We start from the raw sequence: 25,354 nt of genomic DNA, 5'->3' as shown, positions 1-25,354 counted from the left end.
CAGAGAGAAGCCCAAGACTAGCGGCTTTGAAAATCTGTTTGTAGCTTAAATTCTAACCTGAAAAGACAAGGCTTTTTGTTGCCATTTTGTTTTATGGACTTCTTTTTGCTTTGAAAGGGCAAATTTCAGTTAAATACAGACACATCTAATTCCAGAATAAAATGAATCCTTTTAGGGGACACAGGAAGGGCTAGGCTTGCTCACCCAGGACAGAGCTAAGAAAGGCTATTCGTGGACCGACCATGCTGGTGACTGTGAGTGGCACAGGCTGGGTTTAGACCCAGCCTGAACAAAGCCGTGCAGCTCTACCCCCACCCAGGGGCTTCGTGTGCAGGCAGAGGTGACTAATTCCTGCAGGAGTGTAGCCTTCTCATCTCTCCCATGACACGGCCAGACTTGTGTCTCCCAAGCCATGGCCTTACCACATTCTCTCTCCTCCCTGACTTGAATTGGGGCGTGCATGTAAAACAATACTGTGCATGTAGACAACACAATGTGTCTAACAACATATGTGTAGACCACACATGCATCGTCATGTACATGCAACACCATGCACACATCTCATGCACACACACTGTGAACACCATGCACACATCACCATACACAACATGCACACACATCAGCATACACACCATGCACACAACACACACGTCACACACCCCATGCACACACCATGTACACACAACACGCACACACACCACACACACCATGCATACACATCCCATGCACACACACCATGCAGATACACCTTTCACGCACACTATGCACACATACCATGCACATAAAACATGCACACATTGCACACCCACCACGTACACACAACACACATCCCATGCACATGCAACACATACAACACTATGAACACATCATGCACATACAACACCTTGCACACACAGCTTGCACATACATCATGCACACAACACATACACAACACACGCAACACCACACAAACACACTATGCACATGCATCACCATGCACACACACCACACACACAACACATACAAACACCATGCACACACACCATACACACACAACACCATGCACATACATCACCATGCATGTAGGCAATACTGTGCATGTAGACTCCAAGCATGTAGGCAACACTGTGCATGTGAATAGTGCTGTGCACATAAGACAACACCATGCATGTAGACAACACTGGGAGTGCAGACAGCAGCATGGGTGTCGACGACACGGTGAGTGGGGACAGCAGCATGGGTGTAGACAACACGGTGAGTGGGGACAGCAGCATGCGTGTAGACGACACCGAGAGTGCGGACAGCAGCATGTATGTGGACGACACGGTGAGTGGGGACAGCGGCATGCGTGTAGACGGCACCGTGAGTGCGGACAGCGGCATGCGTGTAGACGGCACCGTGAGTGCGGAGAGGCACGCGTGTAGACGGCACCGTGAGTGCGGACAGCGGCATGCGTGTAGACGGCACCGTGAGTGCGGACAGCGGCATGCGTGTAGACGGCACCGTGAGTGCGGAGAGGCACGCGTGTAGACGGCACCGTGAGTGCGGACAGCGGCACGCGTGTAGACGGCACCGTGAGTGCGGACAGCGGCACGCGTGTAGACGGCACGGTGAGTGCGGACAGCGGCACGCGTGTAGACGGCACCGTGAGTGCGGAGAGGCACGCGTGTAGACGGCACCGTGAGTGCGGACAGCGGCATGCGTGTAGACGGCACCGTGAGTGCGGACAGCGGCATGCGTGTAGACGGCACCGTGAGTGCGGAGAGGCACGCGTGTAGACGGCACCGTGAGTGCGGACAGCGGCACGCGTGTAGACGGCACCGTGAGTGCGGACAGCGGCACGCGTGTAGACGGCACGGTGAGTGCGGACAGCGGCACGCGTGTAGACGGCACGGTGAGTGCGGACAGCGGCACGCGTGTAGACGGCACGGTGAGTGCGGACAGCGGCACGCGTGTAGACGGCACCGTGAGTGCGGACAGCGGCACGCGTGTAGACGACACTGAGTGCGGACAGCGGCACGCGTGTAGACGACACTGAGTGCGGACAGCGGCACGCGTGTAGACGGCACCGTGAGTGCGGACAGCGGCACGCGTGTAGACGGCACCGTGAGTGCGGACAGCGGCACGTGTGTAGACGACACTGAGTGCGGACAGCGGCACGTGTGTAGACGACACCGAGAGTGCGGACAGCGGCACGTGTGTAGACGACACTGAGTGCGGACAGCGGCACGTGTGTAGACGACACGGTGAGTGCGGACAGCGGCACGTGTGTAGACGGCACCGAGAGTGCGGACAGCGGCACGTGTGTAGACGGCACCGTGAGTGCGGACAGCGGCACGTGTGTAGACGGCACCGTGAGTGCGGACAGCGGCACGTGCCGACACAGTGAGTGCGGACAGCAGCACGTGTGTAGACGGCACTGTGAGTGCGGACAGCGGCACGTGTGTAGACGACACAGTGAGTGCGGACAGCGGCACGTGTGTAGACTGCACCGAGAGTGCGGACAGCGGCACGTGTGTAGACGGCACCGTGAGTGCGGACAGCGGCACATGTGTAGACGGCACCGTGAGTGCGGACAGTGGCACGTGTGTAGACGGCACCGTGAGTGCAGACAGCGGCACGTGTGTAAACGACACTGAGTGCGGACCGTAGCATGCTTGTAGACACGGGGAGAGCAGACAGCAGCAGGTGTGTAGATGACACTGTGAGTGTGGATGTGAGTGCAGACCGCACATGTGTGTAGACAACACCAGAAGTGTGGGCAGCAGCATGCGTGTAGACAGCACCAGGAGTGCAGACAGCATCATGCGTCTAGACAACGCTGTGCCCGTGAGAGCACTGTGCCTGTAGGACAACACCATGCACACTGGACAACGCCATGTATGTAGGCAACACTGTGTACATAGCACAACATCATGTGTATAGGCAACACTGCACAGGCCAGCCAGCCACGCATGACAGTCCTCCCAGGACTGTCCTTCACTCTCAAGAGGCCTCTGCTGGGCTGGGTGGGGGAACTGGCCGGTAGGAGGACATGACATGCAGTCCTTGTCCTCAGCCTTCTCCGGTTTGCAGCCACAGGGCCCTGTGTGCTCTCTCCGGGGTGTTTGTCCTGCATGTATTGAGCACTCTCACCCGGGTTTGTCCTGAGTGCTCTCCCCAGGGGTTTTTCCTGTGCACTCTCTCCGGGGGTTTGTCTGGTGGCAGTTTGTCCTGCACGCTCTCTTTGGAGGTTTGCAGCGACAGGTCCCTGCTCTGGGGCTCTCTTCCCCGGGTGCTTTGCAGCCACAGGGCCCTGAGCGCTCTCTCCGGTGGTTTGCAGCTATAGGGCTGAGGTTTCAAGTTCTGGAGGAGGGAGTGACTTTGCCAAGTGCCCTTCCTAATCTCTCCAACCCATCTGCATTAGGACATCTGGCTCTGATGCGGCTCCGGCTACCAGCCGGGACGTCTTTTGCTTCCAAGTACCATTTCTGCCCATGGAGAGTGGGCCAGGCCTGTCTTCCCCTCCCTCTCCCTGCTCATGCCCACCCCTACCCTCCCCAAAGGTGGGGGATCCATCACCAAGGAAAACTGAGCAGCCCGGAGTGGAGCACAACTTTAGTATAGAATAACAGCAAGCTGCTGGGTGTTGAAGTGGCCGTCGGGAGGGGCGCCCTCACCGGCCCCACCTAGGCATCTGCCTGCCACAGCCTGTCGTGGCATGGCCAGGCACCTGGGCTCTGATTTTAGAGGCTGTGTGGACTCCATCCACACACTACATGTTAGTTAATCGCAGAAGTGCTCAGGCCTTACAAGCAAACACATTTGCCAGCTCTGGCCTTGAGCAAGACACACAAGCTCACTGAGCCTTATCAGGGAAAATGGCAAATAAGAACCAGCCCTTGCTGAGGGAGGATGTTTGGGCTCCCAGGTGTGATGCTGGGCACACAGTAGGTCTCTGGTGTGTCCAGCTCCTTCACCCTCGTGCCCCAGGGTCTTTCAGGGCCTCCAGCCCACGCTTGTTTCCAGAACACCGCTCATGGGGCTGGGGATGCTGCTTGGTGTCAGCTGTCCCTGTGGCACCCAGGTTTCCGGCAAGAGAAGAAGGAGCCAGAGCTGGGCGCGTTGGCCTCCACCGTCTGCATTACAAGCCCGTGGCATAGGCCAGTTTCAGTTCCATTTGTTGCCACGTGGATGGAACCATTAGAAAATGAGCACAGTGGGGCTCTTCTAGATTCTCACATGTAACTAGAATAAGAAGTGCAACAACAAACTAGAATGCCTGAAATCAGAATGAAATCTCCAGTGAATTGTTTGCATGTTAAACTTCCCTCAGCAGCCAGGGCTGTGTAGAACAGATCCCCAAACCTTTCTCCACTTCCCTGAAGACACTGGTCTGCCTCTTCCCTTGCCACAAGCTCACTGGGGCTGTTGAGCCCTGGGGAGCCTGCCCAACCCCACGGGAGAAAGGCCAGAGCTCATGCCACAGTTCGCGCTGATGTCTGCCTACCCTTTCTTCCCCAGACTACTGGTGCCTGGATGATCTGTACCGGGAGATGGTGAGGTGCTATGTGGAAATTGTCGAGAAGCTTCCAGAACGCCGGCCAGACCCAGCTACCATCGAAGGCTGCGCTCAGCTGAAGCCCAATAACTACCTCCTCGCCTGGCACACACCGTTCAACGAAAAGGGTCAGGGAAATCCTCTCCTCTCCCCCTGTTGCCACCCTGCTGGGGCCCCTGTGCTTCCTACCTGACTGTCTCCCACTAACCCCCGGCATCTCCAGGTGGCTTTGGTGAGACCAGATCTGCCTAGAGTCCCTTTGATGTGAGGGGGCCCCTCCCGGTCAGTCTGGCCTGCGGGGGCATCTCCTTAAGGAACACCCATCCACGTAGCACTGGGCTTCCCCATGGGGCTTTATTTTTTATTTTGAAACAGTTTTGCTCTTGTTGCCTAGGAGTGCAGTGGCACGATCTTGGCTCACTGCAACCTCTGCCTCCTGGGTTCAAGCAATTCTCCTGCCTCAGCCTCCCTAGTAGCTGGGACTACAGGTGCGTGCCACCATGCCCAGCTAATTTTTGTATCTTTTTTTTTAGTAGAGACAGGGTTTCACCATGTTAGCCAGGATAGTCTCGATCTCTTGACTTTGTGATCCGCCCGCCTCGGCCTTCCAAAGTGCTGGGATTGCAAGCGCGAGCCACCATGCCCGGCTTCCCCACTGCTGGTTTATTTTAAGAGCTATTTCCCACTGTTTTCCCTTCATGTTGGTCTTTTCTGTTATAACATCAATGAAAGTTTGTGTGGTCTGCATGAATGTCTCTAAAACACTTTGATGTGTTTCTGGTGGAGCCGTATTTAGGGCCCCAGTGTCTGCCTCTGAAGAGCCTCTGCTCCTCTTGGCCTGGCCCAAGTCTTCCATGCTTATCCACAAAGCATGGGTGGTGGCCGACCTGCTGTGCTGTGAGTACTGTGGTGATCAGCCCCACTTCCTGTATAATCCCTCCCCAAAGAGCTCTTTCAGGCTGGAGAACATAGACTCGGTAGACAGAAAAGGAAAAGCCCAGAGGCTAGAGGGGTTTCTGTGAAATGACGTGTGTTCTCCGACAGAGCGGCAGAGACACAGATGCCCCCAGAAAGCCATGGTGAGAGATTAAGACCTGCTGAGCTGCTCTGGCAGCCCTGTTCCCAAGAGGAACATGCTCTAGGCATGTGGAAGGGGCAGTTTGAGCAGAAGTAGATGGCCAGCCACAAAAGCCTTGGGGCTGGCTCTTCGGTGATGCAGATAGTGCACGGCTTCCTGAAGGTACACAGCTTCCTATAGGCACACAGCTTCCTATAGGCACACAGCTTCCTGTAGGTGCACAGCCTCCTATAGGCACACAGCTTCCTGTAGGTGCACAGCTTCCTGAAGGTACACAGCTTCCTATAGGCACACAGCTTCCTGTAGGTGCACAGCTTCCTATAGGCACACAGCTTCCTGTAGGTGCACAGCTTCCTATAGGCACACAGCTTCCTGTAGGTGCACAGCTTCCTGTAGGTGCACAGCTTCCTGAAGGTGCACAGCTTCCTATAGGCGCACAGCTTCCTGAAGGTACACAGCTTCCTGAAGGTACACAGCTTCCTGAAGGTACACTGCTTCCTGAAGGTACACAGCTTCCTGAAGGTACACAGCTTCCTGTAGGTACACAGCTTCCTGTAGGCACACAGCTTCCTGAAGTTACACAGCTTCCTGAAGGCACACAGCTTCCTGAAGTTACACAGCTTCCTGTAGGTACACAGCTTCCTGAAGGTACACAGCTTCCTGAAGTTACACAGCTTCCTGTAGGTACACAGCTTCCTGAAGGTACACAGCTTCCTGAAGGTACACAGCTTCCTATAGGCACACAGCTTCCTGAAGGTACACAGCTTCCTGAAGGTACACAGCTTCCTGCTGGACAGGGGTAAAGACAGGGTGACCTCTCAAGAGGGAAATCTGGCATTTACCATCAAAATGATTTAATGAACACACTTTTTGATCTGGTACTTCTACTTCCAGAAAGTCTAAAGACCCATGATGATGATAAACAAAAGCAAGTGAGCAAAGATACGTGTACAAGGATGCTCTTTGCATCATTGTTTGCATTAGGAAAACCTGGAAACAGCCTGGTGTCCCTGTGTAGGAGAATGGTAAAATTGATTGCAGCACATCCACATGATGGAATACTACGCAGCCATTAAAAAGAGTGAAGTGGATCTATGTGTACTGAGACATGGGGCAACCTCTGCTACAGATGAGTGAAGAAAGCAACATGAAAACCAGTGTGTCTGGTTCATCCCAGCTGCGTTTGTTACTGAATTTTAAGTGTTGTTTATATATCTTGGATACAAATCCTTTGTCAACTCTGTGTATTATAAATATTTCCTCCCATTCTATGCCTTGCCTTTTTGTTTTCATAATGATATCTATTGAAAAAGCAAACTTTCATTTTTTTCTTTTGAGATGGAGTCTTGCTTAGTTGCCCAGCCTGGAGTGCAGTGGTACAATCTCAGCTCACCGCAACCTCCACCTCCTGGGTTCAAGCAATTCTCCTGCCTCAGCCTCCTGAGTAGCTGGGATTACAGATGCCCACCACCATGCAAGTTAATGTTATATTTTAGTAAGGACAGGGTTCCACCATGTTGGTCAAGCTAGTCTCAAACTCCTGACCTCACGTGGTCCATCCTCCGTGGCCTCCCAAAATGCTGGCATTACAGGAGTGAGCCACCACGCCTGGCCAAGTTTTTTTTTTTAATTGTGTATTTTTACTTTTTGTAGACAGGATCTCACTCTGTCACCCAGGCTGGAGTGCAGTGGCATAGTCATGGCTCACTGCAGCCTTGACCTCCCAGACTCAAACAATCCTCCCACCTCAGCCTCGTGACTGGCTGGGACCACAGGTGCACACCACCATGTCCAGTTAATATTTTGGTATTTTTTGTAGAGATGGGGTTTCACCATGTTGCCAAGGCTGGTCTTGAACTCCTGAGCTCAAGCAATCTGCCCACCTCAGCCTCCCAAGGGCTGGAATTAGAGGCATGAGCCACCACACCCAACCAAGACTTAAATCCTAAAAGCAAAACCTGGAAGGATCAAACTATTTTCAAGTAAATCAACTGTATCCAAAGACAAGAACCAAAAATAGTTATAGGAGTATAAAAATATCCAGGATGCAACAGCATATGAGGCATGCAAAGAATCAAGAGCATCCAGTTCATGAGAAGGAAAATAAATCCAGACTGATAAAGACTCAACATAGACATCAGAATCTGCAGACAAGGACATAAGATGCTAGATATTCTATGTGTTCAAAAAGTTAAGTAGAAACATGAAAGGAATTTTTAAAAAGACCCAATTCACATTTCTAGAAATAAAAACTATAGTGTCTGAGCTTTAACATACATTGGCTGGATTAATAGCAGATTAGGCATTTCCAAGAAAAGATTAATGAACTTGCAGGCAAAGTAGCAAAAATTATCCAAAGTGAGACACACAAAGAAAAAGAATCTGAGGTATGAAAGGAGCATTAGCGACCCATGGGTGACCTAAGGCAGCCCGATGTGCATGTATCCTCAACACAGAGGAAACAAAACAACACAAATACTAGAAGAAATAACCATCGAAACGTTTCCAAATTTAATGAAAACTGTAAACCCACAGATACAAGAAAATCAATTCCAAGCACAAGAAACATGAAAAAAATGACACCAAGGCACACAGTAATTAGATTGCTCTAAAGTTATACGAAAGAAACGTCTTAAAAGCAGGCAGAAGGAGGACACACGTCACGTACAGAGAAACGACAGTAATGATGACAGCAGGTCTTGGCAGAGCGATGTGAGTGAGGAGACTGGAGCCACATCATCAAGGCACTGAAAAGAAACAACTCTTTAACCTAGAATTCTTTCTGGGGGTGCTGCAGGGCCTTGCTCTGTCACCCAGGCTGGAGTGCAGTGGCACAGTCACGCCTCACTGCAACATCAGCCTCCTGGGCTCAAGCAGTCCATGTGCTCAGCCTCCCACATAGCTGGGACAACAGATGTGTGCCGCCACCACCCTTGTCTATTTTTCTTATTTCTTTTTTTTTGTAGATATGGGATCTCACTTTGTTGCCCTGACTGGTCTTGACTTCTGGGCTTCAGCAATCCTGCCTTAGTCTCCCAAAGTGCTGAGATTACAGGTGTGAGCCACCATGCCTGGCCTGTTAGAATTCTACACCCTGAAAAAAATATCTTTCAGAAATGAAGGCAAAATAGTCTTTTTCAGACAAACAAAAGCTGAAAGAATTCATCACCCACAGAATCAGAGTCATGTAACAGAAATTCTAATGGAAGTCATTCAGACAGAAGGAAAACCTCACTGGATGCAAATAAAGACCCACGCAGTGAAATAAAGTGTGATAGACACACAGACTTGCGTGGGGAGACAGAGTGTGATAGGCACATGGACCCGCGCAGGGAGATGGAGCATGATAGGGACACGGACCCACACGAGGTGGGAGCAGAGCATGATAGGGGCACAGACCCACACGGCGGAGGAAGGAGCGTGATAGGAACACAGACCAGTGCTGGGGGACAGAGCATGATAGGGACACAGATTCACGTGGGGGGACTGAGTATGATAGTGACACAGGCCCACGTCAGAGGGGGATGGAGCATGATAAGGACACAGACCCATGTCGGGGGAGAATGGAGCATGACAGTGACACAGACCCACGTGAGTGGGGGATGGATCGTGATAGGGACACAGACCCACACGGTGGAGTATGGAGCATGATAGGGACATGGACCCATGTGGTGGGGGGATGGAGCATGATAGGGACACAGAGTGATGCAGTGGGATAGAGTATCATAGAAATGGTGACTGTGTGGGGAAATGTGTAAAATTTTAAAACATGTTATTTAAATGTCTTTAAAAGATAATTAAAAATAGGCCGGGTGCGGTGGCTCATGCCTGTAATCCCAGCACTTTGGGAGGCCGAGGCGGGTGGATCACAAGGCCAAGAGATCGAGACCATCCTGGTCAACATGGTGAAACTCTGTCTCTACTAAAAATACAAAAAATTAGCTGGGCATGGCAGCACGTGCCTGTAATCCCAGCTACTCAGGAGGCTGAGGCAGGAGAATTGCCTGAACCCAGGAGGCTGAGGTTGCGGTGAGCCGAGATCATGCCATTGCACTCCAGCCTGGGTAATGAGCAAAACTCCGTCCCAAAAAAAAAAAAAAAAAAAGATCATTAAAATAATAATGAACTGTATGGTTTATAAAATATAAGTAAAATGTGCAACAGCAATAGCATGAAGGCTGGAATGGGAAAGGTGAGGCTCCCACACTGTGTGTAGTGGAATCAGCCACGGGAAGAGCCTGAAGTGAGATATAGACGGACACCATGAACCCAAAAGCCACCACGGAAATCACAAAACAGAGCTAGGAAGCCAATGAAAGAGATAAAACGGAATCATTTGAGAAACCGTCAACCCGAAAAAGGAGGAAAAGGGGGGAGAGGGGCAAACACTAGAAAGTACAAGCAGAAAACAATCAAGATAATAATGATGACATCAAATGCCAATGGTCTGAAGACCCCCAAATAACAGTCAGGTTGTCACATTAGATGAAGAAGCAGGTCCCAGCTCCCAACTATGTGCTGCTTATAAGAAATACCCTTTTTAATTTTTGAGATGGAATCTTGCTCTGTTGCTTAGGGCTGGAGTGCAGTGGCACAATCTCAGCTCACTGCAACCTCCACCTCCTGGGTTCAACTGATTCTCCTGCCTCAGCATCACCAGTAGCCGGGACTACAGGCATGCATCCCAATGCTTGGCTAATTTTTGTATTTTTAGTAGAGACGGGGTTTCACCATGTTGACCAGGATGGTCTCGATCTCTTGACCTCGTGATCCACCCACCTTGGCCTCCCAAAGTGCTGGGATTACAGGTGTGAGCCACCGCGCCCGGCCAGAAGGCAATTTCATGACAGCAAATGAATCAGTTCATCAGGGGGACATAACAAGCCTAAGTGTCTCTGTACCTGAACAGATCTTCAGAATAGATGAAGCAAAAGCTAACAATGCCATGAAGAGAAACAGATAAACCCACAGTTACAGGCACTGATTTCAGCATGAAGGTCTCCAATCACTGGCTTCCATTTTCACATTTAAAAACCAGAAAACCAGTTTAATAGCACATTAAACTGAAAGAAAGCAGATGAGGCCAGGCACAGTGGCTCACACCTGTAATCCCAGCACTTCGGGAGGGAGGCGGACGGATCACCTGAGGTCAGGAGTTCAAGACCAGCCTGACCAACATGGAGAAACCGCATCTCTACTAAAAATATAAAATTTTAGCCAGTCATGGTGGCACATGCCTGTAATCCCAACTTCTCGGGAGGCTGAGGCAGGCAAATTGCTTGAACCCGGGAGGCAGAGGTTGCAGTGAGCCAAGATTGTGCCATTGCACTCCAGCCTGGGCAACAAGAGCAAAACTCCATCTCAAAAAAAGAGAAACACAGAAAATAGTGAAGATCAGAGTGAAAACCGATGATAGAAAACAGAAAAAGAGTAGACCAAATTAATGAAACCACAGCTGGTTCTTTCAGATCAAAACATTGATAATCCTTTAGCTAGACTGATGTGGAAAAAGAGAAAGACAAATGGTATGAATCATGAGAGAGTAAAAGCACTACAGAGCCTGGAAATTTATGCCAATACATTTAACAACTTAGATTAAAAGGACAAATTTTTCTAAAGACATAAGCTACCAAAGGTCACTCAAGAGAAAATAGATCATGTAAATAGCATTACATCTTATGGAAGACATTATAAGGCCAGGTATAGTGGCTCACGCCTGTAATCTCAATGCTTTGGAAGGCCAAGGTGGGTGGATCACCTGAGGTCAGGTGTTCGAGGCCAGCCTGACCAACATGGTGAAACCCCGTCTCCACTAAAAATACAAAAATTAGCTGGGCATGGTGGTGCACGCCTGTAATCTCAGCTACTTTGGGAGGCTAAGGTAAGAGAATTGCTTGAACCCAGGAGGCAGAGGTTGCGGTGAGCCGACATCATGCCATTGCACACCAGCCTGGGTGACAGAGAAAGACTCCATCTCAAACAAACAAATTTTAAAAAGCAATTACAAAGAAAACTGCAAGGCCAGACTGGGCACAGTGGTTCACACCTGTAATCCCAGCACTTTGGGAGGCCAAGATGTGCAGATCACCTGAGGTCAGAAGTTGGAGGCCAGCCTGGCAAACATGGTGAAACCCTGTCTCTACTAAAAATAAAATTAGCCAGGCATGGTGGTGCACACCTGTAGTCCCAGCTATTGAAAAGGCTGAGGAACGAGAATCACTTGAACCCGGGAGGCAGAGGTTGCAGTGAGTTGAAATCGTGCCATTGTACTCCAGCCAGGGCAACAAAAGAGAAGAGAGGAGAAGGAAGGAAGCTTCAGTCCCAGATGGCTTCATAGGGTATTCCTCCAGACATTTGAGGAAGAAATAATATCAATTGTACACAACTCTTCCAAAAGATTGAAGAATAGGAATATGTCCCAAATTCATTCTTCTGCACTCCAGAAACTCTATTTAATGAATGAAAAGGCAAGTGCAAGCTGGGAGAAAATATTTGCAAAGCAGATATCTGATAAGGACTTGAATCCAGAACCCACAAAGAACTCTTACAACTTAAGAAGAAGAAAGCAAGCAACCCCAGACAAAAAGGGGAAAGAGGACCAGGTGCAGTGGCCTACACCTATAATCCCAGCACTTTGGGAGACCGAGGTGGGAGGATCGCTTGGACCAGGAATTGGAGACCAGTCTGAGCAACATAGAAAGACATCAACTCTATTACTAAAAAAAAAAATTTTTTTTTGGAGACAGAGTCTTGCTCTATCATCCAGGCTGGAGTGCAGTGGCACAATCTCAGCTCATTGCAACTTTTTCCTCTTGGGTTCAAGTGATCCTCCTGCCTCAGCCTCCTGAATCACTGAGATTACAGGCGCCTGCCACCACACCTGGCTGATTTTTGTATTTTTAGTAGAAACGGGGTTCACCATGTTGGCCAAGCTGGTCTTGAACTCCTGACCTTGTGATCTACCTGCCTTGGTCTCCCAAAGTGCTGGGATTGCAGGTGTGAGCCACTGCATCAGGCCTGTCAAAAATTTTTGGAAAAGAATAAAAGATGGGGTAAAACTTCTCCAAAGAAGATATATTGGTGGCCAGTAAGCACAAAATCATGCTCAACATCTTTCGTCCTAAGAAAAATGCAAATAAAACCACAATGAGATATCATCACATACCTAAAAGAAGCTAAAATTTTAAAAAGCATAGCGAGTGAGTGCTGTCAGGGATGTGATAGATCTGCTCGAGGGACACCAAGGGATTCTGCCACTCTGGAAACCAATTTGGCAGTTTCCTTAAAAGTTAAACATTCTGCCAGGTGCAGTGGCTCATGCCTGTAATCCCAGCACTTCGGGAGGCCAAGGCGGGTGGATAACCTGTGGTCAGGAGTTCAAGACCAGCCTGGACAACAAGGTGAAACCCCATCTCTGCTAAAAACACAAAAACTAGCCGGACATGGTGGCACACGCCTGTAATCACAACTACTTGGGAGGCTGAGGCAGGAGAATTGCTTGAATCCAGCAGGCAGAGCTGCAGTGAGCTGAGATTACACCACTGCACTCCAGCCTGGACCACAGAGCAAGACTCCGTCTCAAACAATAAAAACAAACAAAAAAGTTCATTCATCACCACGTGATCTGGAGGCTCCGCCACTAGGCATTTGCCAAGAGAAGAGGCAGCCTCTGTCCACACCAGGATCTGGCACCTCACCTCAGACCCAGACTGGACAGCACCCAAACATCCCCCGCGTGTCAGCGGATAGAGCAGTCACGCAGATCAATGCAACAGGGAGCTATTTAGCTATAAGAAGAAATCGCTATTGATCCACAGCAACCTGGGCACTTCTCAGAGCGGTTATGCAGAGTGATGGGAGTCAGGTGGAAAGCACAGCATGTTCTGCTGATTCCGTTCACCCGGGGCCTGGGACACAGGAGTAATGCGCACGGCCGCAGCAGTGGCTGAGGAGAGGCAGGAAGACGGACTGCAAAGGGCACCAGCAGCTTCTGGGGCAACAGAGGAGTTCACGCTGCACCTGGGTGCTGGGTACACCTGCATAGAAATCAGGATCGTGCATGTTTAATTATGTGTAGTTTGTTGTATGTAGTTATAACTCAATGAAACTGTTTTTACAAGGAAAACCTTGAAAGCATCCTGCGCATCACGAGCATATCCCTAGGCCACCAAGCGTTCTGCTTTTAGTGACTGAGAAACACCTGACACACAGACGCAACCGAACTAGTGACTAATGGCTGACACATGGATGCAACTAAATTAGTGACCGAGTAATGCCCGACACACATACACATTCAAACTAGTGACTGAGTAACGCCCGACACACAGACACAACCAAACTAGTGACTGAGAACCAAACTAGTGACTGAGTAACTCCCGACACACGGACACAACCGAACTAGTGACTAACACTTGACACACAGATGCAACTGGACTAGTAACTGAGAACCAAACTAGTGACTGAGTAACTCCCGACACACGGACACAACCGAACTAGTGACTAACACCCAACACAGACGCATCCGAACTAGTGACTAACACTCGATACATGCACGCAACCAAACTAGTCCCATCTCCTTTCCATTGCAGGCACCTGAGCGGGCTGCCTACGCCTCCCTCATTTCAACTACACTCTGATGAATGTGTTACTATGCACACTTTTAAAATTATTCATGAAAGCTAGATGGCCAGAGGTGGGATTCCTGGAGCAGAAGTCTAAACCAGGTCTTCCTTCTCCACATAGGCTCGGGGTTTGGAGCAGCTACGAAGGCCATGTGCATCGGCCTGCGGTACTGGAAGCCCGAGCGGCTGGAGACCCTCATTGAGGTCAGCATCGAGTGTGGCCGGATGACCCACAACCATCCCACAGGTAAGTGCGGGGCGGGGGGATGGGGGGAGGTCAGCATCAAGTGTGGCTGGATGACCCACAACCATCCCACAAGTTAGTGTGGGGCAGGGGTGGGGGCCTGGAGCTGCGGCCAACTGCACATCTGGTTAAAGGAGACAGAAGCTTACCCTGCACCTGCCGCGTGCCTTCAGTGAAGGTCTCCTGCCTTGGGCACTGGGCTGCAAATCTCGTGGGATCACACCGCTTTTTTATTTGTTGAGGGAGGTGGCTTATTTTTTAACCTCTTGCTTTGCTAAGATCTGTTTTCAACCCAAAAGCAGGATTGGCAGTAAGTGTGGTGACACTGAAGAAACTGCCAGGGAAAGAACTCTCAGGGGTTTTGATACCTTTCATGTTGGAACAAAGGAATAAAAAACACCAGTGCTTGGGTGCGGGTGAGATCAGGAACCGGGGTTTCTGTGGTATTTCCTGCATTTTCCTGCCGTGCACTGGGCGGGCCCCACCACCGACAGGCCACGGGAGCCATGGGAGCCACTGGAGCACCTCCACCCTCTGGGCCGCAGGTTCCTCACCTGTAATGGGGCAACTGCCACGTGTGAATTACACCTGCGTATCGGGGTCTGTGTGAGGGTGAAATGGGTTGGATCATAGTTGCCCCCTTAACATGGCACTTCCTTGTGGTCTGTGCCAGGTGGCCAGCTGCTCGCTGGGGTTTGTGCCCATCCCCAGCCTGTCCTGTGGAAAACAGGCCTCTGGGAGGCCAGGCTGGGGTGGCTGCAGCAGCACCTGACTTTGGGGCGTGACTGAAAGGCAATGAGGAGGTGGCTTGTCAGCTTCCATTTTAAAGAAACAAAAATGACTCAACTTCTCACCTGCAATCAGCCCTTCGTCCCAGCCTCATGCACATTCAAAGGCAGCCCACAGCCATGCTATCCTCGTTCAAGGTTACCTTTCAGTATCTGCTGTGACTGGCATCCCAACGAGGAGGGCAGAGCTGCCCCCCACTCCCCGAGAGCAGCAGCAAGCAACCTGCCTTCAAGCAACACGCAGCTCTGCCAGCCTGGCCACCACCGAGTCTGTGGCAAACCAGGCGCCTTTACTACCCTGGGGACGGATGGCCTAAGCCATGGACTCACAGGCAACTTTGCTAAATTGTTAAAATGTAAGAGGGAAGGCATGTGACCCAAACGGTGGGGCAGAGTCAGAGGCCTGGAAGGGAGCCCATGCTGGACTCCTGCTAGCTAAGTGGTACAACTGGATGCAAATTAAAAATTAAAACCTCCACAGCTGGGCGCGGTGGCTCACACCCGTAACCCCAGCACTTTGGGAGGCCAAGGCGGGTGGATCACCTGAGGTCAGGAGTTTAAGACAGCCTGGCCAACATGGTGAAACCCCATGTCCACTAACAAATACAAAAATTAGTTGTCATGGTGGTGCACGCCTGTAGTTCCAGCTACTCAGGAGACTGAGGCAGGAGAATCACTTGAACCCGGGAGGCGGAGATTGCAGTGAGCTGAGATTGCACCACTGCATTCCAGCCTAGGTGACAGAGTGAACGCTGTCTCAAAAAAAAATTATTTCACATGTTTAATAGTTGAATCATTTATATATTTCTATGATAATGAACAAAAATGTTTTAAGGGTTTGATTTTATGAAATTGACACTTCAAAGTGCTTTTTAACTCCACTCCCTTTTCCATTTTCAAACCACCTCTGGCAGCAAGAACCACAGTTGTTTTTTTGTTTTTTTTTTGAGATGGAGTCTCGCTCTGTTGTCCAGGCTGGAGTGCAGTGGTGCGATCTCAGTTCACTGTAACCTCTGCCTCCCAGGTTCAAGTGACTCTTGCCCCAGCCTTCCGAGAAGCTGGGATCACAGGTGTGCACCACCACCCCCAGCTAATTTTTGTATTTTTAGTACAGATGAGGTTTCACCCTGTTGGCCAGGCTTGTCTCGAACCCCTGACCTCAGGTGATCCGCCTGCCACAGGCTCCCACAAGCCTGGAGCTGCATGCACTGCATGCTCCCAGGAGCCCAGAGCTGCAGCGTTGCTGTGCAGAGGCAGAGCCATAGGCCAGGTCAGGACTGGGCCAGAGCCCTGGGCTTAAGAACAATTCATAGACTTGCCACTGCTGCAGCCCTCCTGCCAGGCCAAGGGAGGCTCTGATTTGTGCCTCCAAGAGTGGCCTGAAAGCCACTGGAAAGCGTCTCTGCGGCCCATCTCTGCATGGCCTGTCGGGAGTGGTTGTGCTCCAAGGAGTGGCCGTGTTGAGTGGCCATTCACCCTGGGCCCAGCCTGGGTTGAGAGTCATCTGCTCCCCATGACAGCCTGGCACAGAAGTGTCACAGCCCCTGTGTACAGAGAAGTGGAAGGTCAGAATGCACACAGCAATACATTCTAGCCAGTGGCACCCCGACAGCGGGCTTGCCCCTTTCCTGGGTGGGCGTGGCCCTCACACACACCCACCGGGTCCCCAGCAGAACCAACCCTTCTGAAGCTAACACGGCTCCAAAATTAAACAACACAACCTCTCAGCCCCACGCACTTTGTCCACAAGTGGGGTGATCATCGTGCCCTCCACAAGCACTCATGAAGACTGAGTGGCACAATGATGCACTGGGAGCAGTGCCCAGTGGGACGAGGCTTGGCACACATGGGCCATCACTCCCCTGCATCGCCACTTGTGCTGTAACTACTGCCCCTGCCACGGCTGCTCCCATCAACAGCACCGCACCAACCCTACTGCTGCTGTCACTAGCAACACTGCCACTGCTGCCACTAGTGCCACTGCCAATGCCACCAGTAGTGCCACTGCTGCTCCACTTTTATCACCAGTACTCCCATCACCAGTATGGCTACTGCTACTGGTTCTGTCACCCCTGCTATCACTGGATTGTCCACATGATACCGTCACTAGTACTACCATAATACCACAGCCACTGCTGCAGTCACTGGTACCACACGGTTCCCACCATGAGCACCACGAGTACCACCGCCCTTGTTGCTGTGGCTACTGATACTGTCACCACGGCCGTCACTGGTCCTCCCGTGACTGTGTCTCTGGAGCTACATCACGAGTGCCACGGCCTCACTGGTCCTCCCGTGTGACTGCGTCTCTGGAGCTACATCACGAGTGCCACAGCCTCACTGGTCCTCCTGTGTGACTGCATCTCTGGAGCTTCATCACGAGTGCCACGGCCTCACTGGTCCTCTTGCGTGACTGTGTCTCTGAAACTACATCACGAGTACCATGGCTGTCACTTCTCCTCCTTCCACTACTGCCCCACACACTGCAGTCTCCACGATGGCTGGCAGTGAGAGGAGGGAGCTTATGTCTTTGGAAGAGGCGACCTCCCTGGGGCTGTCTCCACTTGGACAGTGACCACGGGATTTCCAGGACTGTCCTGCCAGCCCCGGGCATTGTTAGCCTCATTATGGCCAGGATCATTGTGAGTAAATCAGTCTCTTCCAAGTCCTGTCCAATGGCTTCCACACTAGCGTCTGGTGAGGCCTGTGCGGCGGGTGGATGGGACCTGGTGGGGCTGGACGTGGCTGTTCCCTCAGAGCTGCGCGTTCAGTGCCACCTGCTCAGGGAGGCACCAGGCTGGCTATGTGGACCGCAGGGCGAGCTCAGTATCTACACCCAGAAGCCCCGGCCCCATCGTTCCCCACAGCCCTGGAAGATGGACCAGGACAGGCCTCCCAGACTTGGCTTCTTCCCTAACCATGTTTTATTAAAATACACACACACACACGTTTTTGTTTTTGTTTTCAGTTAACAGTTGTAAAATTTCACATACCAAAGAAAATAGGGGAGAAGATGCCTCTGGGATGAACTCTGAGCTTGTCTGTGCTGATGAGCTCACTGGCTGCTAATTAACGCCCAGAAGTCAGACGAGAAAAGCCCCAGGCACCAGTAGGGCGCGTGAATTGGCCCTTCACAGGAACCACCCCAGTGGGCACGATGGCCCCAGAGCTCTGCAGGGTCTCTTGAGTCAGGAGAGCCCCATCTAAGCATTCCACCTGCACCGGCTCGTTATTTGATAATCCCCGGCCACAGATGCTAACCGTCTACAAGGCACGGTGTTCCCAACAGCCAAAGGCGGAGGCAGCCCATGCGTTCACATGCAGATGACGGGCAATCAAAAATATGTTCATCTGTGCATGGAATGTGATTCAGCCACAGAGAGGAAGGGAAGCCTGGCAGGCCACGTGGGTGACCCTGAGAATGTGTGTGAGTGCATGGTGCCTGCCACAGAGGGACAAATCACGTGGCAGGGTCACACGGGTGAACCTGAGGATGCATGCTGAGTGAAATCGCCACATTTGTCCCTCAAAGGGACAAATCTCATGTGGTTCCATAAGGAGCAGGAGCCCAGAGCGGTCACATCCAGAGACAGAAAAGTCAATGGGGTGGCCCAGGGCTGGGGAGGGCCATGGGGTGAGTGGAGTGGGGACAGAGCTTTGGTCTGGGAAGATGGGGAGGTCTAGAGAGGATGGAGAACATCCACGGTATAAACATGGTTATTACAGCTGAACTGTGCACCAGAACATGGATAAGACAGAAAAGGAGCAAACTCTTCCCCAGGGGTCCCATACGACATGTCCAGTGGCCCAGGACCCTCCCAGGTGGCCCAGGTGATGGTGCCTCTCTCTCTTCCCTGCCCCTCCAGGCTTCCTGGGCTCCCTGTGCACAGCCCTGTTTGTGTCGTTTGCCGCACAAGGAAAGCCGCTGGTCCAGTGGGGGAGAGACATGCTGAGGGCAGTGCCCCTGGCAGAAGAGTACTGCAGGAAGACCATTCGGCACACAGCAGGTGAGCAGCTCCCCGGCCCCGGCCAGGGCCTGGCCAGTCCACATGCAGAGCAGATCTGGACAGACTCAGCCCCTCCATCGGCCCCCAGTACTTCAAGGCACGTTCGCTCTTAGATGGAACTGGGAGGGCCGTCCGGGCCATGTGAGCAGAGCTGGCCTCACAAGGCAAGCCTGACACTGCTCCTGACCAGTCTGCCTCTGCCCTCACCTGGGAGGGCTTTGCCTCCCCACATGGAGCCTCAGAGACCTGTGCCCCAGAGGACGTTTGCCTCCAGTGGGTCCACCTGTCCCCATCCACCCCACCCTGAGGCACCAAGCTACTGGCAGCCTTTGGGCTGTGAGTGAGACCCATGGTGAGCCCTGGGAGAGCTCTGCTTCTGCCACTTTGGGCAAGCTCAGGGCTGGGCCCTCTCCCCAGGAGCCCCATGAGGCTGGCCAGATGCAGGGACAGCAGGTGTGGGACTAGGAAATCTGTGGCCATTCCAGAAGATTCTTCCACCCCATGGAAGGTGCCCTCTAAGAGGGGAGCGGGTGGCAGCAGGGGCACAGGCAGCTTCATTCAGTCATTGTTGAGGAAATCGGAAATAAGGTATCCAGTTTGTCCTGGAGAAAGAGGGAGGATTTGAATATAGGATAAAGTTTGCTTATTTTTCAAAAAGCTTGAGGCTGAAGTGTTCTTGATTTTGTTTGTTTGTTTGTTTTTTGAGATTGAGTCTGGCTCTGTTGCCAGGCTGGAGTGCAATGATGTGATCTCAGCTCACTGCAACCTCCGCCTCCCAGGTTCAAGCGATTATCCTGCCTCAGCCTCCCAAGTAGCTGGGATTACAGGTGTGCACCACCATGCTTGGCTAATTTTTTGTATTTTTAGTAGAGACAGTGTTTTACCATGTTGCCCAGGCTGCTGTCGAGTTTCTGACTTCAAGTGATCCACCCACCTTAGCCTCCCAAAGAGCTGGGATTGCTGGCATGAGCCACCACACTGGGTCTGATGTCTTCTTGAAACAGAAAAACCAGTGACTCCCTTTATTTCCCCTGCAAGGTGCAGGGGCCTGTTCTAAAATGCCTTGTGGGGGCTGGTGCCCAGCTTTCCACGAGGGGTATAGCCATGGATATCTGCCTGGACATGGTTCGGGGGCCGCTCAGCCACCAAACCTGTGCTGATGGGAGCAAAAAGTCAGTGTCCACACAAAGTCAGCACCTGCTTGAGTCGCTGCTCTGTGTCCCCCGCAGCGTGGTCGTCCTCAGAAAGCATGACTGCCAGCACCCCTGGCGGCCACAGCACATTTTATTTCTGGTGGTTTCATCCTCATTACTGCTGGGTGTGGGAGTGGTGGGGGCCGGCCAAGCTGTGGCACCCGGGTTTCTTCCGAGGTTGTTGCCTGCAGTCTTGGGCTAAGCCATCTCCACAACCCCAGGAGAGTCGTCCTAACCCGTCTTTGGAACAGGTGAGCCGTAGGGCATGGGCCACACCATTACCGAATTCACTGTATATTAACGAACGCTCTCCCTGAACTCTGGTGTTCAAAATGGTTTCCTCGAAGCGTTTTCTGAAGAACAGTCGGAATCATCTGACCAGCGAAACCTCCTCCGCTTTGTGTTCCTGGAATGTTTCCAACTGTTCTTCAAAAAACTTTCTTCTTTCTCTTAGGGATTTGAAGTGCACAGATACCCGTTTAAAGCTCTGAGAAACAGTCTTCCAAACAAATCTATGTAATCTCAAACTTGTTTAACCCAGAGTTTTATGAATTCCCTTGACACAGAACCGTTTTTAACAGAGCACCTAAAATCACCCAGAGGACAGAAGTCCTGGGGACACCCTCGGGAGACCAGTCCACCTGACATGGCCCGTCTGCAGGGAGGCAGTGAGGACAGTTCACAGATTCGCTCTCTGCTTTTCTGTTTCGACGTCTGTTTCCAAACTGGCCAAACCCTGCTGACTCGGGTGTTTGCGCCCAGGTCCACGTCGACGCTCCGCCAGGAGTTTCAGGCCCTGCAGGTTCATGGGATGTGCCTGTGGCCACTGCCCTCTTATTTCTGCATCTTTCACTTCCAATTTCATTTCACTGAACAAGACTCTGAAGGGCCTACACTTTTACTTGTATGTAACCAAGTCGGCCCCAAGTTTCGGAGGGCCTGCGAGTCCCGGGTGCCCATGAACCTCGTCCAGGTCCTGGCCTAGGGCCTTCCTGGCCTCCCTATGGCCTGGAGCTCTGTGGCAGAAGCATGGCCTCCTTACTGCAGCCCTCCAGCTCCCTGCACTCTCCACCACAGCTGGGCAGACAAGTCTGTGCTTCGTCACCGCGTGCAATCCGCATGTGTCCCTCGGGCCTGACAGCCACCCAGCAGCCTGCACAGCTCCCGCCCTCTGTGGCTCCCATGGTGCCTAGGAACAGGGGGTGGGGTGTGGTGAGCAGGGGTGCTTGCCTCAGCACAGCCAGGAGGGCTGCAGGCCTGGGTCTGGGCAGCCTGCATGCCTCCTGGCGCCACAGCACAGAAGTGGATCACTTGAGGTCAGGAGTTTGAGACCAGACTGGCCAATATGGTGAAACCCCATTCTCTACTAAAAATACGAAAATTAGCTGGTCGTGGTGGCATGAGCCTGTAGTCCCAGCTACCTGGGAGGCTGAGGCAGGGTAATTGCTTGAACATGGGAAGCGGAGGTTAGGGTGAGCTGAGATTGCGCCATTGTACTCCAGCCTGGGCAACAGAGCGAGACTCCATCTCAGAAAGGAAAAAGCAGCAACAAATGTCATCATGTTCATAATTCCGGACAGTCGCTCAATTGTTTACTCCAGGACAGTGCTCGGCTTTTCCACGTGCTCCACATGCCTGCAGCTGGGTGGAGGGGCGTCACCACCTCTCCTCCCTCCCTGTACCTGCCCCAGTGCCCTCCACCTCCTTTCCATGGATGCCATTGTGTTCAGCTCATCCTGTTCTTTACATTTAGAATACCAGGAGCACTGGTTTTACTTTGAAGCGAAATGGCAGTTTTATTTGGAGGAGAGGAAGATCAGCAAAGACTCAGAAAACAAAGCCATCTTCCCTGACAATTATGACGCAGAAGAGAGGGAAAAGGTGAGCCTCGTACTGGAACTGGGGCAAGGACTGGCATACCAGTGGTACTCAATAAGTGCATAGCAAGTGGGTGGATGGGTGGGTGGGTAAGTGGATGCATGAATGGATGGGTGGGTGGGTGGATGGGCGGCTGGATGAGTGGATGAGTGAATGAATGGGTGGGTGGATGAGTGGAGGGGTGAGTGGATGGGTGAATGGATGGGTGGGTGGATGGATGGATGAATGGATGGGTGGATAGATGGGTGGACAAGTGAATGGATGGGTGTGTGGGTGGTTAGGTGGGTATATGGAGGGGTAGTTGGGTAGGTGGATGGAAGGGCAGGTAGGTAGAAGGGGGGGTGAATGGATGGGTAGGTGGGTGGGTGGATGGATGGAATGGTGGTTCACTAGGATGGGCCCAGAAAGCTTGTGCTGTAATGTACCCAGATGTGGCTCCACTTGGGCACATCTGCTGACCCACAGCTCTCTTGTCAGACCTACAGGAAGTGGAGCTCGGAAGGTCGAGGGGGAAGACGAGGTCATGATGCCCCCATGATAGCCTATGACGCCCTCCTTGCAGCAGGCAACAGCTGGACTGAGCTGTGTCACCGGGCCATGTTTCATGGAGGTGAGATGTTCCCTCCTTAATGGCTGTGGCTTCCAGGAGGGTAGCAGACTTCTCCTGAAGCATCCCTTCCCCTCGGAGTGTCCTAGGGCCACAGGTGTTCAGGGGATACCTCCTGACCCCCAGGATATGCATTCTTCTCTTCCTTTCTGAAACCCACTTTGGGATGGCACTGGCTCCAGGGTACACCTGCTGACCTAAGGGTCCTCATGGGTGGACCTCACAGGATACAGGTGTGGCTGCAGCACACCCTGCCATGAGCTCCAGCACACCCAGTCTCTGGCCTGGTCCACAAGCCTGGAGGGCAGTGCATCCTTGGAGGGGGTGGAGTGGAGGTGTGGAGGCTCCTGCCCCTGCCGCCGCTGCCTCAGGCTGGCCATGGAGGCTCCTGCCCCTGCCGCTGCTGCCTCAGGCTGGCCATCTTCACGGGGTTCTCTGCCCAGGTCATGGTCATCTTTGCTCTGCAGCCTCTGTGCAAAGTCGCAGACTGTAGGCTGGAGTTGGGTCCTGGGCTCACATCCTGCTCCATCCATGCTGGCTCTGTGGTGCCCTGGCCATCTCTGGCCATGGAGGCAGAGGAAGAAGCCCATCAGAGTGGCTGCGGCAGCTCCAGACAGCTCCTACCCATGAGGTCAACCCCCTGCCTTGTGAGAGCGGCTGTTTTGGTTCTATGAGACTGGCTGAAATTGACTCACTCAGTGAGGCTTGGAGCTGAACTTGACCACAGACCTGAGCTGGGAAAACACAAACGTGGCCCTTTTGGTAAAGAAGGCCTTGCACAGAGCCTGCTCAGCCCCTGGAGGGGTTTCCTCCATGACCCTGGGTCCATGGTGGGGCCCTGCGCCTTGGGCTCCCCTCCTCCGCCTCCCTCTGCGCAGTCCTGACACCTCACTGACTCTGAGTGCTGAGGCACCTCTTCACACAGGTGCCTACCCCAGGGAGGGAGAAGGGGAGCACCTGTCCCCCTCCCACTTGCTTTTCATTCTGTTTTTGAGGCTGGAGTGCAGAGAGGCCACCTTGGCTCACTGCCACCTCCACCTCCCAGGTTCAAGAGATTCTCCCGCCTCAGCCTCCTGTGTAGCTGGGATGTCAGGGGTGAGCCACCACACCAGCCTGCCTGTCTCTCTTTTCAGCCACCCCCAGCAGAATGGGGGCTTGGCAGGAGGAAGTGTTGCCCACCTCAGGAGCGATCAGCCCTGGGGGTCTCGCGGAGACCGTGGCAGGTGGAGCCCACTGTGACCACCTGCATTTTCGTTTCAGGGGAGAGCGCGGCCACCGGCACCATTGCAGGCTGCCTGTTCGGCTTGCTGTACGGCCTGGACCTCGTTCCCAAAGGCTTGTACCAGGACCTGGAGGACAAGCAGAAGCTGGAGGACCTGGGCGCGGCTCTCTACCGCCTGTCCACAGAGGAGAAGTAAAGCCACTTCTGCCACTTTCCCTAGAGATCCGATTCCACCCCCAGGGCCCCTAGTATCCACTCACAGCCCCTGGCTGAAGTGACCCTGTGTGGCTCCACTGCAGAGTCTGTGCCTGACTGGCCACATTTAACTCTTGGTTGCTGATTTCAGAACCCTAACTGCTGCATAAAATACATTGCGTGTCTGTCAGGAATATGTCCCCTCCTCCGCCATTGACACTGCGTGGGTCTGCTGCACTTGCTGTCCCGGGACAGGCGGTGCATTTTATTCTGTGGCAGAGCTAATGCTGTTTGCTCACTCACTCCAACAACACTAACTGCGGTGGTCCGGCAGGCCTCCCCACCAACACCCCCTGCAGACCCTCTGTCCGGCCTCTGCCTCCAGGTGTGCATTTCCCCTGAGGGCCAACGTGCCGCCTCCCCCACCGCCACCCTCCCCCTACAGTGTCTGCAGTGGGTGGTGTATGGGCCTGGACAGAGAAACAGTCCACAGTGGGGCCTGCAGGACACGTATGGAAGCATTGCTCTTAACCCCACCCAACTTTTTAATCACACTAGATTTAAAGAGCAACCTCTTTTGAAACAGCTCACAGAGAAAACCGGACATAAGGCCTCCTGCCGGCCCCACATCTCTCTGTTCCACCTCAGTGGGCCCGGCCCAAAGGCAGAGAAGGCCTTTCCCCTCCGTGCTGCCCCGCCAGGCTCACTGACCAGGAAGCTTTGTTCCTGGGATGAGGCTGTCTCTCAGATTCTTGGAAAAGAGATCACTTGCTCTTGTTTAAAATAAATTGGACATAATTTTTCCACGCAGCATCTGGTGTGAATAAAACAGCAGGTGACTGATGTTTACCACTGTGCTTGGGCAGCTTGGCTGGAACCTTGTTGAGATTTCATCAAAGGGCTCGTCTCTGGGCAGAGTTGGGGCCCCGGGGGAAGGCCCGGCCTCAGGGAGAGGAGGGGACGCGGCAGAAAGCCGGGTTGGTTGGAATCTGTACCGGCATC

General features: G+C 52.6%; 1 protein-coding gene across 1 annotated transcript in view; it reads left to right on the top strand.

The window, feature by feature from the left end:
* ADPRHL1 (ADP-ribosylhydrolase like 1) overlaps positions 1 to 25,354 on the top strand; it is a 52,277-nt gene that overhangs the window by 3,531 nt on the left and 23,392 nt on the right. The window contains exons 2-7 of the mRNA XM_003731916.7: positions 4,483 to 4,647; positions 14,340 to 14,465; positions 19,117 to 19,257; positions 22,204 to 22,331; positions 22,806 to 22,938; positions 24,196 to 24,349. Of these exons, the coding sequence (XP_003731964.2) occupies positions 4,483 to 4,647; positions 14,340 to 14,465; positions 19,117 to 19,257; positions 22,204 to 22,331; positions 22,806 to 22,938; positions 24,196 to 24,349 (847 nt within the window). The remainder of the gene's footprint in view (positions 1 to 4,482; positions 4,648 to 14,339; positions 14,466 to 19,116; positions 19,258 to 22,203; positions 22,332 to 22,805; positions 22,939 to 24,195; positions 24,350 to 25,354) is intronic.

Source organism: Callithrix jacchus, chromosome 1 (genome assembly GCF_049354715.1).
Source record: "Callithrix jacchus isolate 240 chromosome 1, calJac240_pri, whole genome shotgun sequence".
In the NCBI taxonomy this organism is placed as follows: domain Eukaryota; kingdom Metazoa; phylum Chordata; class Mammalia; order Primates; family Cebidae; genus Callithrix; species Callithrix jacchus.
The sequence above is the reverse complement of the archived record's forward strand: the minus strand, read 5'-3'. Positions and strand labels throughout refer to the sequence as shown.